The sequence below is a fragment of the Aulostomus chinensis genome, chromosome 13, assembly GCF_037954235.1.
Source record: "Aulostomus chinensis isolate RoL2024-O1b breed Wild chromosome 13, RoL_Achi_v1.0, whole genome shotgun sequence".
NCBI classification, from domain to species: domain Eukaryota; kingdom Metazoa; phylum Chordata; class Actinopteri; order Syngnathiformes; family Aulostomidae; genus Aulostomus; species Aulostomus chinensis.
In genome coordinates this window covers 11,225,739-11,239,348 of record NC_141332.1, presented here as the reverse complement: position 1 = coordinate 11,239,348, position 13,610 = coordinate 11,225,739, and the positions used below count along the sequence as shown (strand labels likewise).

General features: G+C 41.9%; 1 protein-coding gene across 1 annotated transcript; it reads right to left on the bottom strand.

Moving 5' to 3' along the window:
• Positions 1-7,289: 7,289 nt before the first annotated feature.
• Positions 7,290-13,224, bottom strand: mchr2b (melanin concentrating hormone receptor 2b). Its single transcript, XM_086222562.1, has 2 exons — positions 12,608-13,224; positions 7,290-11,501 (listed from the first exon to the last, which is right to left on the bottom strand). Exons 1-2 carry the CDS (start codon positions 13,030-13,032, stop codon positions 10,862-10,864), a joined length of 1,065 nt encoding a protein of 354 aa, XP_086078688.1. The 5' UTR covers positions 13,033-13,224; the 3' UTR covers positions 7,290-10,861.
• Positions 13,225-13,610: the final 386 nt, after the last annotated feature.

The following is a 13,610-nucleotide window of genomic DNA, read 5'->3' as shown; positions in this document are numbered from 1 at the left end:
TGACTGTGAGCCCAAAGATCTTAAGTCTTGAACTGTGGAAAGTCCCTCACCATAATATTACAACATAGTCCTCTCCCTTTCTGTAATTGAAGGATTATTAAGTTTTCCTCCAAACCTCACCACTCTGCAGGCTAGTCCATGGGCCAGAGCCCAAAATTTCAGGTCAAAGAAATATTGCCTTGAGTTAAAGTGTTGCAGTCCTTGTTGTAGTCCATGGCCACAGCAGATTTCGGTGCCGCCCCAAGGTGGCAAAGGTTACTTTGTGTATTTTGATAGCCTCCCTGACTGCCAGCTGTATCACGGCTATCAGCTCATGAAGTTTACCACCCCTAAGGTAAATTTCACGTAAGATGCTGGTGCATATCGCGGTTTAGGCTCACGGTCAGGACATTTCTCAATGTTCAGTAACATTGTGTTTGGTATCATTTTAAAGGCGACTTTCTTAACTTTCATTCAAACCGGATTATGAATCTCCCTGACAAATACGGAGGTCACTGGAGCTCCTCAAACCACCACCAGCACACACTTTTTAACAATTTCCTCCTAAATGAAATTATTTCTTTTGCCCTGTGACATCTACACAAACCCACAGGTATTACAATACTTCCATGACTGGACTGTAAGGTTTCAGGAAATGTATCACATACCCACATTATTTCATTGTGAGAGGTTGTTGTGAGCCTTACTTTATTCCAAGTCCAATATTACTGAGAAACTATAGACCAAAATTAGGTTACACGGAGGTCTTGATAGGCTACATTTCTTAATATTCAATGAACAAATAGGGTCATCAGGAATATCTCAGTGAAATAAGACGTTACCTTCGTATGATAACCAACTTATCACCATTATAGCAATATATTTACAACATTGACAGCATGATACTTAAATCAATGATAAATTATAGTATGTTAATGATGTGATACAGATACAGTATGTGGTTGCATAGGTCTTCATGTACTTAGATGGCGTTAACAAGAGTAATCAAGTGCACCTTTCCCTAACCAAGATTTAAGGTCGTCTCTGAGGACCCAAGCGAACCACACAGGAGGCGGCAAAGACAAAAACACACAATGACAACAACACTACAAACAAGGACAACATGATGGTAGCTACACAGACTGAGTGGATGCATGTGTGTGAGTTCAGGTGTGTCGTGGAGATACACTCGCTCATTAGCTGCTGCCGTGCACGCCTCACTCAATGAGAGCTTGTGGGGAAGGGTGAGGTGGAGGCGGGAGCTGTAACACCAAGTCCAGAATCACACTGTGTCAATCTTCTGAATACCTGAGTTCAAAGTCAGGTTCTGGATCATCCTGGTGTTTTGGGTTACAACAGGTCTGTAACCAGCACACGTCTGTACATGTCAGACCACTTGATTGGCATTTGGCTATGTGCACGAACGAAAACACTTGCATATTAACAGTTCCAAGACCGCATCTGGTGCAGGTGGGGAGTGCATCCAGTAAAGGACCAGCTTGCCATCATCGTCTGTCCATCCATGCTCAGCTGGGCTTGGCACCGCAGGGTTAGCCGTCAAACGGCACTTCCAGATTGCTGCCAGGTAGTTGGCTCATTGAACATGCATAAAGAGGCAGTCTCTACAGGGTGGCAACTGGCTGGACTCAACTTCTCCCCTTTTGGTACTGAAAAGCTGGTCGCGCAGTTCATTGACCTCACCAGTGCTGCTCTTAGCAACATAAACAGGCAGATGAACTCCTCAGTTTTACCCAAGATGTTCATTGTGTATTAACAAACAGCCTAAGACCATTGTGTGACCTAACTAGTTTTGTTCTGGTTAGTTTCTTAATAATAATGGACATGGACACTTTCCTGCTTCCTGCTTCTGAAGAGTGCAGACGTCTCTTTGCTTTCTCCTGCTGCTTATGCTTTTATCTGCCTTTTAATCATTTTACTTTCATTTGACTTTTTTTCTGCCAGTCTTGGATATGATTTTGTTTCTTTCTTTTAAGTAAACCAAGACTTCTTAATCATTTTTATGCTTTTTTAAAAAAAACGTATCTGACGACTCAGCGACAAGTTTTCAACATGACCGAAGGAGTAACCCAAACAGAGTCTCCCTGCGAAAACTGTCGGATTTACAAACAACAAATTTGTGCACTACAAGAGCGGATTTTCGCCCTAGAAACAGAAAAAGGACTTCATGATACTATTCCAGTGATCTCCAGTGGTAAGAAATCCACTTTTACTTCCAAAGAAAGGGGTGAAAAGACTGCTACTCACAACCTAAAGCTAAATGACACTGTGTCTTTTCCGAGGCTTGACCGTAATCTTGGTGCTAAACCAAAGAGACGTCAAAATGTTCGTAATGAAAGACTAATTACATCACCCGGAAAAAAGTTAACCAACAGATTCTTACCACTGTCACATAAAAATGGGGATGACGTCAAAGCAGGGCAGCAGCCTGGCCGAAAAACTGTGCCAAGCGTCAAGGTCAAAGATACGCTGCTGCTAGGAGACGGGTCCGTACCTAACATAAACTGTAAGCAGATAATAACAAGCAGCTACCCCAGTGCTACAGTGTCTGACATCACTCAGGCGCTACCTAGGGAGCTGGCTAAGAACCAGGGAGTGAAACAGCTGATCGTTCACGTGGGTGCAGTGGACATCAGAAATGAACAGTCTGTAATCTTGAAAGAAGACTTTCTTGCACTCTTTGAGAGACTCCATAAAGTGGGGTTACCCACGTTTATTAGTGGACCCCTCCCAAACACGGACAGGAAAGTGAATAAATTCAGCCGACTGCTTCAGTTGAACACGTGGCTACCCAACATCTGCGAGTCCAGAGGATTGCATTACACCGAGAACTTTAACCTGTTTTGGCATCGAGGTGACCATTTCAGAGGAAAAGGGCCACACCTGAATGGAGGTGGAGTAAAGAGGCTGACGGATAACCTCCTCCACGCTCTGAGGCATCAGAACCGGCCTGAACTGAACCAGGCTTGCGGGCAACAGATGAGAGAAAAGAGGAGAGGGAGAGGAGCTCCCTCTTCCCCACCCAAGGACCCGGCAAAGGATGTACACAAAACAGCACCTTCTGCAACCACTGGAAAGGACTCAGCCACAGCAGCCTCAACAACAAAACCTGCATCCCCAGCGAAGGCATCAGCTCCAGCTCCCACAACAACATCAGCATCTTCAGAAAACAACTCTGCTGCAGCTGCAAGGACAAAACCTGCATCTCCGGAGAAGGTTAGGGATGCAGCATCCCTGTCACCTTCTCCCTCACCGCTGTCCTGGGCACCACCTGCTGTGTCTACGCCCTCCGGAGACTCTTCACTCTCATTCCCATCTCCACAGTCACCTTTGAGATTTCCAAACCATCTTGAAAGCTTGATAAAATCAGGCACGAAAATGGTTCCTTTCACTCCAGACATGATTAGATCGAGGGTTCTAGCCCCAAAGAAGTATCGTGCCCCTTCCCCTCCCCCCAGAGTCCCCCCAGCTCGGTCTTCACCACCAGGCCCAGCTGTAATCTCCAACAGTGTCACCACTGCTGTCTAGGATGTAAAGGGCCTCTGCGTTGCTACCACTCATAGTATACCCAACTGGAGGTCCAGGGAGGAGAACTTCTCTGCAAAAACAATACCTACTGTAATATCACAAAGATTAGATAAGAGAGAGACAGACAGACCATATAAGCAGAGAAATCTAATCCATATCTCTTGTAAGAACTTAGAGTCCTTTGAAACTCAGTCTAATCTCAAACATGCTGTGCTTAATGTCAGATCTTTAAATAACAAATCATTTTTAATTAATAATTTTATTTCTTCTCGTGATCTTGATTTAATGTTTTTAACTGAGACGTGGCTTGACAAAAATACAGGTAATGCAGTCCTGATTGAGTCTACTCAGCCTCACTACACCTTTGAATCTGAAACAAGACAGAGCAAGAGAGGTGGAGGGGTGTGTAGCATATTCAGAGAAAATATAGTTATACAAAAATTGTCGTTTGGAGTTTTTTCATCATTTGAGTATTTGTCATTCAAATTGGAGTTAAAACAAGCCACCATAGTTTATATCACTATTTATAGGCCACCACAGAACTGTTTTATTGATGATTTTATTGAATTACTTTCAGCTGTGTGCACCGAATTTGACTGTTTGGTTATTACAGGTGATTTAAATGTGCATGTGGATGTAGCCGGTGACAGACATGCTAAAGAACTCAGTGCTGTCCTTGAAATGTTTGGTCTAACTCAGCATGTGAACGAACCCACTCACAACAGAGGGCACACACTGGACGTGCTCATTACAAAAGGGGTTATTGTTTCAGGTGTTAATGTCATGGATATTGCATTGTCAGATCATTTTTGTGTTTTCTTTAATCTGTCTGTTATACCCAAGCCAGCACATGGGTCGTCAATGGTTCGGAGAAGACTCATAAATGACAAAACAAGGACACAGTTTATGGAAATGGTTGCTTTTGAAAACACCTCTGGTTCTAATGTTCATGATCTGTTAAACTCGTATACATCAAGTGTTTTGAATGTCTTGGACACCATTGCTCCTGTTAAGGTTAGAATAGTTAAAGACAGACAAAAAGCACCATGGAGAAATGAAGACTCTGTCAGGGCACAAAAAAGAGGGTGCCGGAGAGCCGAACGGAAATGGCGCAAGTCTAAGCTACAGGTTGACTATGACATTTATAAACAAAAATTGTCCATGTTTAACCACACTTTACTAAGAGCTAGGGAGAGGTATTTCTCTGAAGTGATTACAAACTCTAATGGTAATTCTCGAGTTCTGTTTGCTACTATAAACAGATTAACAAACCCTTCGGTTCCACTACCCTTAGAATTCATTTCTATATCAAAATGCAATGAATTTGCAAAATTCTTTCGTGATAAAGTTCAGGATATTAAAAAAGCTATCATTTCTAACACACAAATGATAGCCCAGCATCCACCTGAACACCTAGAGCTGGCACATTTCACTCCTGTCAGTGACAAAACAGTCGAAGAGATTATTTCAGGTCTGAGTTCATCTACATGCTGCCTTGATGAGTTACCCACTAGATTTCTAAAGACTGTGCTGAGCAGCCTGTTACCAAAAGTTACTCATTTAGTTAACATTTCACTAGAGACTGGAACATTTCCAAGGGCCCTGAAAACTGCGGTCATTAAGCCTCTTTTAAAGAAGAGCAGTCTTGATGCCATGGTTCTGAACAACTACCGGCCCATATCAAACCTGCCATTCCTAGGAAAAGTCCTCGAAAAAGTTGTATTTCAACAACTCACTGACTTTCTCCTGTCCAACAATGCTTTTGATACTTTCCAGTCTGGCTTTAGGCCCCACCACAGCACTGAGACAGCTCTGATCACAGACAAAGGCAAAGTCTCAGTCTTAGTCCTGCTTGACTTGAGTGCTGCCTTTGACACAGTTGACCATGAGATCCTTTTACAGAGGCTAGAGAATTGGCTAGGAATCTCTGGTTTTGCTCTAAACTGGTTCAAGTCCTATCTTGAGGAGAGAACATACTTTGTTGAAATTGGAAATTGCACCTCAGACAAAATGGCCATGACCTGTGGTGTCCCCCAAGGTTCAATCTTGGGGCCCCTCTTGTTCAACCTATACATGCTTCCACTAGGCCAACTAATAAGCAGCCATAATGTGTCCTACCATAACTATGCAGACGACACTCAGATCTATGTGTCTCTGACAGCAGGTGAACATGGACCTGTGGATTCACTCTTCCACTGCATCCAACATATAAGCATGTGGATGCAAAACAACTTTCTCCAGCTAAACTCAGAAAAAACGGAATTAATCGTTTTTGGGCCACAGAAGCAAAGAGAAAGTGTGATCAGTCACCTTGAATCCCTTTCTCTAAAACCAAAACAACAGGTTAGAAATCTGGGGGTAATATTGGACTCAGATCTGAACTTTAACAGCCACATAAAGTCAGTAATATCAGCAGCCTTTTACCATCTAAAAAACATTGCCAAAATCAAAGGTATAGTGTCTAAACCAGACTTGGACAGACTAATCCATGCATTTGTCTCCAGTAGGTTAGACTACTGTAACGGCCTGCTCACTGGTATCTCTAAACAAGCTGTTAAACAGCTACAATACATTCAGAACGCTACAGCTCGAGTCCTGACTAGAACCAGAAATAAGACCATATTAGTCCAGTGCTCAGATCTCTGCACTGGCTTCCTGTTGCTCAGAGAATAGACTTTAAGACAGCTCTGCTTGTAAACAAGTCTCTTCATGGTCAAGCACCAAAGTACATCTCTGACATGTTAGACCCATATGAGCCCTCCAGGTCTCTGAGAACCTCAGGTAGAGGTCTCCTACAGGGGCCCAGAGTCAGGACTAAACATGGTGAAGCTACTTTCCAGTTTTCTGCAGCTAAAATCTGGAACAGTCTTCCAGAAAATGTGAGACAGGCATCAACTGTGACAATGTTTAAGAACAGGCTGAAAACTACTCTGTTCAGTCGTGCATTCGACAGCTGAAAGTATTTTATCAGCACTCTTGTCCTTTTCTTCTCCTTTTCTTTAAATTAATGATTCTATTTATGTTTTATGATTTTATCTGCCTTTTTGTGATTTTCAGATTTTTCTGCAACTGTAAAGCACTTTGAGTTGCCATGTGTATGAATTGTGCTCTACAAATAAACTTGCCTTGCCTTGCCTTGCCATGGAATATATGAAGGCCCATAATCACTTTTTACAATGAAGTGATTATGGGTATATTGTACATTTCCTGAAACCTTCCAGGATTGTAGTATTTGTTTATTGTGTCCCTGGCATTCCTAGATGCCATAGGGCTAAAACAAAGAACTTAGTTTAGGAGGAAATTGTTAAAAAGTGTGTGCTGGTGGTGGTTTGAGGAGCTCCAGTGACCTCCGTATTTGTCAGGGAGATTCATAATCCGGTTTGAATGAAAGTTAAGAAAGTCGCCTTTAAAATGATACCAAACACAATGTTACTGAACATTGAGAAATGTCCTGACCGTGAGCCTAAACCGCGATATGCACCAGCATCTTACGTGAAATTTACCTTAGGGGTGGTAAACTTCATGAGCTGATAGCCGTGATACAGCTGGCAGGCAGGGAGGCTATCAAAATACACAAAGTAACCTTTGCCACCTTGGGGCGGCACCGAAATCTGCTGTGGCCATGGACTACAACAAGGACTGCAACACTTTAACTCAAGGCAATATTTCCTCAACAGTTGTGCCAGCTCATTTAAAATCGAATCAACCAAGGTTAATTATTTCACACCATGTCGCGGAAAAGAGATGTGTCATTCATTAAGCTTCTGTGATGGCACATTGACAGAAAAACAGAAAAATCTAACACAAACATTTCATTACGATAAAAAAGAGAAACAGTCTGTCGTGCTGCCGTAAGGTCCAAGTGGATCCGACCAGGGGATGTGCTTCTGCTGATTTTTGTTGTTGCTGTAGCTGTTGTTAATTGTCCGTAGCCTTAACCTCCAAGCTAAATAGATGTGGATGGTTGTTTCTGCACACTGGAGTCACACTTTTTGGGTGAAATACCTTTTTAAAAACTGACAACACACTCTGCAGTCAAGGATCAGTCTTAATTTTGCATCTAATTAAAAAAAAAAAACAACTATGCATGCATGAAGGTCACAGAATAAAAATCCACCAGTAAATTCAACAGAAATGACAAACATGTCTGTGACATTGTTTAGAGAGTGAAAACATCAGTTGCACTGTGTTGGTCATGATTTATATCACATTATATATATATATATATGAATTATATATAATTCAGGCCTGCAGGTCAAGTCCACGAGCCTGAAAAACTATTTTTCTGTCTCCTTTCAGTGAATCAATAGAAAATAAACAAGTGTGCTATGAATTGTTGCTCTCATTTTTCAAACACAACTCGAACGTTCAGTTACAGATATGTTTGTCATAAAGGATGTGAACTCAGTCACAGGCAGCAATAATGGATCTCATTAGCAATGAGACACAGTAACCATGACGGCAGACCACAACTCGATACAAAGACCAGCCCTTCAGCCTGTGAAAATAATTTGACTTCCTAAATTGGAGGTGAAAAATGTCGAAAAATTAAATCTGACAATAACAATAGTCATGTCATCAGGGGTTATGCTGTTATTACTAAACAGAAATGTGAAGATCTGATAATTTCCCCCCAGACTGGATTTAATGTAAACATCCAATCGCTTGTGTTATATGAATAAAGATGAGAAAAATGAGATGTGATTGCTTTCACTGCCTTGATTCTCTTTTGTGTCCCCTGACACCTTTTGGATTTGCAGTTCTGAAACACTTGAGCATCATTTTAAAGGTGATAAAATTATATTTGGACTCATTTAGGAGATAACGTCCCAAGACCAAAGAAAGATACAGCAGCCGCCAAACATTGTAATCTCTTCAGATTACAGCTCTGATTGGTTTGGCAACACCCAAGGCTACTGATTACAGATCAACACTTCCATTCAAGACAAATACATCAAGATTCCTTCAAAATAAAAGCCTCCTGGGGTTAAGCTTGGCTGGTTACAGGGTGTAAAGAGACAGTAAACAGAAAGGAGGTGGATCCAAATAAAAAGTGAATTTTATGTATGCATTATCCATGCCAGTGGTTCTCTGGTGGTGGGGTTCAACCCAAAAGTGGGTCAGGAGTTGATTTTAGGTGGATTAGGGAGATGTCCATGGACAAATTATGACATAATTTCTTAATTTGTGCTTAACTTTTGAAAGACAAGTTCCATTCCCATGATGCAGTGGTTATCTAGTAGACATGTAGCACAGTGTAATCCTAGTAATAGCAGAGCTTTGCGTCATAGTAGTAGCATTGTGTAGCATAGTAGCAGTAGAAACGTAGCACAGCATCGTAGCAGCACTCCACCAAACATCGATACTGGAGTGAGTGGATAATTATTCAATTTAAAAATTTATTTTTTTGGTGAACTATCCCTTTAAACCAGCACTTTAAAACAATGTCTGAAATCTCCGTATAATCCACATCCAGTACACCAGTGCTGTTGACGACCCACGCAGAGTAGAAATTACCTTCCGATATTTTACCTCAGTTTTCAGTACACAAACATTTACTCTGATGTTGAGGCAGGTCCTTCATGCTGCCTGTGAGTTCGGTGCAATATCTTTTTTTTTTTTTCCAATTCCAATATATAACATTCAAAAAAAAAAAAAAAGCAGTTCCTCAGAAGAGTTACACTTCAAAGCCCAAACTTAAAAGCAGCTCTGATTTGATGCACAGTGGTCTTGGTGCCGTGAGATAAGCACATAGGGGAGACTAAGTCATAACAATCACAATCTGAGGGAAGTTTTTTTAAACTCAAAAGTATCATCACGATACAGCCAACATGTCTAAATTAATATTTATTGTCATGTCATTGGTTTAGTAGCTGTCTGATGGGCATGCATCAAACATGACATACAAAATAAAGCTTTGGCCAAAACTGGTTATTAGATATCCACAGCTGCACCGTGCAGTCTTCCTTTTGATGGGAGCAAAGTAGTAACTGGTGTTTTATGGTGCATTTTACAGTGATTAGAGTCTTAGACAAACAAAATGGGTCGTTCTGCCAAAAAGCAACATCGCGGGCTTCAAATTTATCTTCACATGAAGCATCTAGTATTTATCAGTAAGCTGGGCTCCGTATTTAAATCCTGAATGTGTCATCCGCTACTTGGCCTCTAGCAGATCCTCAAGAAGTTCAATGGCGGTGGTCAGACACGTTGAGAAATGTTGTCTAGTGCGTACTAATCAAGGCGATGCAGCAGTCATGGGAATCCAGTAAAACAGAATTGTTATTGTGAAGATTGGCTGTGGAATAACTTCCCTACGACATTCATAAAACAGACACTTTAACCAAGCAGCATTTATAAAAGGCTGTTGTGCTCAAATGACTTATGCATCATAGAGAATGAAATACTTTATGAGAAAATGAGCCCAACATGTACGGCATGTCGCCCCACTCAGAGAAAGTATTTTTCTTTGTGATTACAGTTTCACTATCATACAACTGAAACATGTAAGGAATTAATTATGAACAATTTTAACTGCTAACATATTAGGAAGGGAGAAATCTTTGAGCATTTATTAGTGGATAATCAGCATTTGTGTTACAAAATGAAAGATAAACACCAGGGATTTTCCCAGATCTGGCAACCCAAAACATATCATAAGGTTATCACTATTATACAAAGCATTAGTAATTAATGTAGGATGCCTAATTAGAAGATGGAAAATGAGGGGTTCATTTGCAAAAAGAAAATTAAGTATTTTTGAAATTGTTAACAGATGACTAATACAAGTACATTTCATAATTATTAAATATCTTTGAAATTGTATTTTTGACCTTTTTTTTTTTAAATCGTGTATGCCTTTTTTTTTTTTTTCCTACCTGCAAATAAACCCGTCCACTGTGTTGCGGACTGAAAACGTCACAACAAGTGTGATCGCACATCTCCTCAAGCCGCGGGGAGAAATGACACTTAATGGCGTACAATCAATGCGATAGCAAATGACACTGCTCATCTAACAGGACTGAAAATCTAAACGTGTCACATTTGAACATGTGAACGTTGCCCAGGGAGATCTGGGAAGCTGCACCTCAGTCACTGACCAGCACAATTTTAGAAGAATCTGTTCAAACTTGCAGTGTAAAAATCAGCCGCGCTGGAGTCGCACCTAAGTGCCCCTCACCATCATCATCATCATCATCATCATCATGTGCATGAGAATATTCCCTCTAGTTTCAGTAACTGTCATCTGAGATGACCTTGTCCAAAATTGACTTATGTACATAAAAAAAACAACAACATCTCGATGGGTTTGTCCAAGCTCCTGACACGTGTGAGAGGTTTAGATGACGGTAGTGCGATATCCGGCGTTATTGATCGTGCTGGAAGCGTCCGGTTTGACCACCGTGATCTTGGACGAGTGCTGCGAGCTGTGCTGTGCGCTTGTACGATACAGACGCTCGCGGTAATTCTGGGCGAAGATGAGCAACATGAGCGGGTTGATGCAGCTGTGGGAGTAGCTGAGACAGATGCTGATGTTGTAGGCGTAGATGAAAGCTATTGTTGGCGTGTTGTTGCTGAGGTTGATCACCTGAATAACATGGTAGGGGGACCAACAGATCAGGAACAAGGCGATGACCATCAGAACCATCTTAGTAGCCCTCTTGGCCCACACGGACTGCTTCCGTTTGACTCGACGGATGGAGCTGAAGACGTGGTAGAGTGTCAGTGAGTAGAAGGTGCTGATGATGATGAGGGGGATGATGAAGCCCAGGATGGACTGGTAGAGGGTGTACCAGTACATGTCCTGGGGCCCATCCAAGTTCATCATGCAGATCTCCAAACGCTCCCGGCGCACAACTTTGGCGTACATCATGACAGGGACAGTGAGGAAGAAGCTGCCAATCCACACCAGCATGTTGATGATGATGGTCCACTGGATGGTCCTCCTCTCTGAGGTTGGGTGGACGATAGCGATGTACCTACAGTTCAGGAGAGTCACTGCTTTCAGCGCTGGGCACCAATTACACAGGAATATATAAAGAACATTAAAGGAACATGTAATAAAAACAGTTGGCCTCTTTCATGAAATGTTCTCACACATAAATGTGATGTCTGTTACATTCTTGGTAACACGGTACCTCAGGAACACCTGCAGGGAATTTCTAGGAGTCTGGCAGAGACATCCAGTGGGACTCTTGGTGGGCAAAGGTCATAAACAGTGTGACCTTGCAGGCATGCGATATTTTTCCAATTCTTATGGACGCTGTAACTTTCATTTGGCAAAACAAGGATTAATTGAAGGTTTTGGAGGTCAGAGGTCGCTGTCACCAAACATAAGTGCAGATTGTGTTTGAGTTGGAGGAACTGCACAGCCATTTTAATCGGTTTTTCAACAACTTGTGGGAAAATCAACTACAATGATGTCATTATCTACAAGTGTCCTTACAGCAAATTATAGCAATCCACATGTTAGTGTGTGTGTGTTCTTGTGTGTGCGTGTGTGTTTTGTATTTGTATGTGTTCAAATTAAACATGCATGTATGCTTTCAATGCATGAAATTATTGCAATTTTCTCCAATAAAGCATGACAAACTACAACAATTTTCAGGCTCTGAATGGCTAAGTAGCTTTTGATTTCCACATCCACTTGTTGTCTGCTGCGGGATCAGTGACTGCACACTAACACCTCTTCTCTGGCTGACTGAGATGTTGCCTCAGAGCGGAAAAGCTAAATGTAGATAAAAAGAAATGAGCCTGCTGCACGCTAAGGTACAGTGTTTATTATCAATATATGTCCTTATCTGCCTTTATGCAATAATGATTATAATAAAAAAACTACATTAAAGGGATCAACTTCAGAAATGAGTTAAATAAAATAAATAGAAATATTGCTTTCTGCATCTTGTGTCTTCGTCTCCCACCTGATTGATTGATTGATTGATTGATTGATTGACTCTCTGAAAACTGTTTTCACTTTTTGTATTTGCAACAGAAGGAAATGAATGATTAAAAAAAAAACCTTCCTTTTCAAGTTTTATTAGTGGGGGAAGAAAAGGAGGGAAAATGCGTGATTCTGAAGACTCACCGGTCTATACAAAGTACGGTAACAATCCCCACCGTGGTGAACTGGTTGCTGACATCCACCACCACTACAGCCTTACACATAAAGTTTCCGAAGACCCACTGCCTGTCTCTGACCAGCTGGTGGATGTTGAAGGGCATCACCAGCAGGAAAAGCATATCTGCAATGGCCAAATTGAGAACGTAGATGTCCGACACCATCTTCTTCTTGCATGCTGCCACCGCATAGATGACCAACCCGTTGGCTATAACTCCCACAGAACACAGGATGCCGTAAACGGAGGGTAAAATGTGCATGAAAGTGGTGATGTCGATGTGGCTGAAAGCTGAAGGAGGCTCCCTCAGACATGACGGGTCTGTCAAGTTGTCTGTCTGGTTGTTTTGGCATGATATGTCCGTGTCATTCATCTTTAGATCCGTGGCAAGCATCACCGCTGTGCTTTAATTGGAAAGCACACCGCGCCGCGCGTACTGCACCCGGCGTCTGCGCTCCAAACTTCCACAGCAAACTCGAGCGAATTCTCCTGTCCGCAACTTCCTCCCGGCGCTGATCTTCTAGAAACAAAACTGAATGATTTAATACGGGCCCGTGGAGAATCGGCTGTTGCTCCAAGAAGAAGAACTGTGTCTGGACCATGTGGATGCGCATTTACCATCCCTAAAAAAGCAGACGCTCCTCAGCGGATCCAGATCCCTCCCTCTGAAGATCATTTGCTGTTTCGTGTAATAACTCAAGCAAATGAGAAAAAAAAAAACTGAGCTTGAATGGCTGAAACACTAGTCTGCTTTGATCAGTGTTGGGGAGGAAGAGAATAAACATCCCATTTCAGTTCTGGGATCCTCATCTAGTATTACAGACTGTAGACTGTCGACCTTCTCTGACATGTTGATACACACATTGCACGTTTCTAAGAAGTGTAGAGAGTTATTCATTCCATATTCACTTCAATGTTTTATGTTTGAAAAATCACAGATTTCCCTCCAGTTAGTACTCTGCACTGTGGCTC

Bases quoted from the DNA above. Each gene is read 5' to 3' on its own strand.
- mchr2b (XM_086222562.1), bottom strand. From the start codon at position 13,032: ATGCTTGCCACGGATCTAAAGATGAATGACACGGACATATCATGCCAA. The intron at 11,502-12,607 runs GTGAGTCTTCAG...CCTGAACTGTAG, and splicing joins ACCGTACTTTGTATAGACCG to GTACATCGCTATCGTCCACC.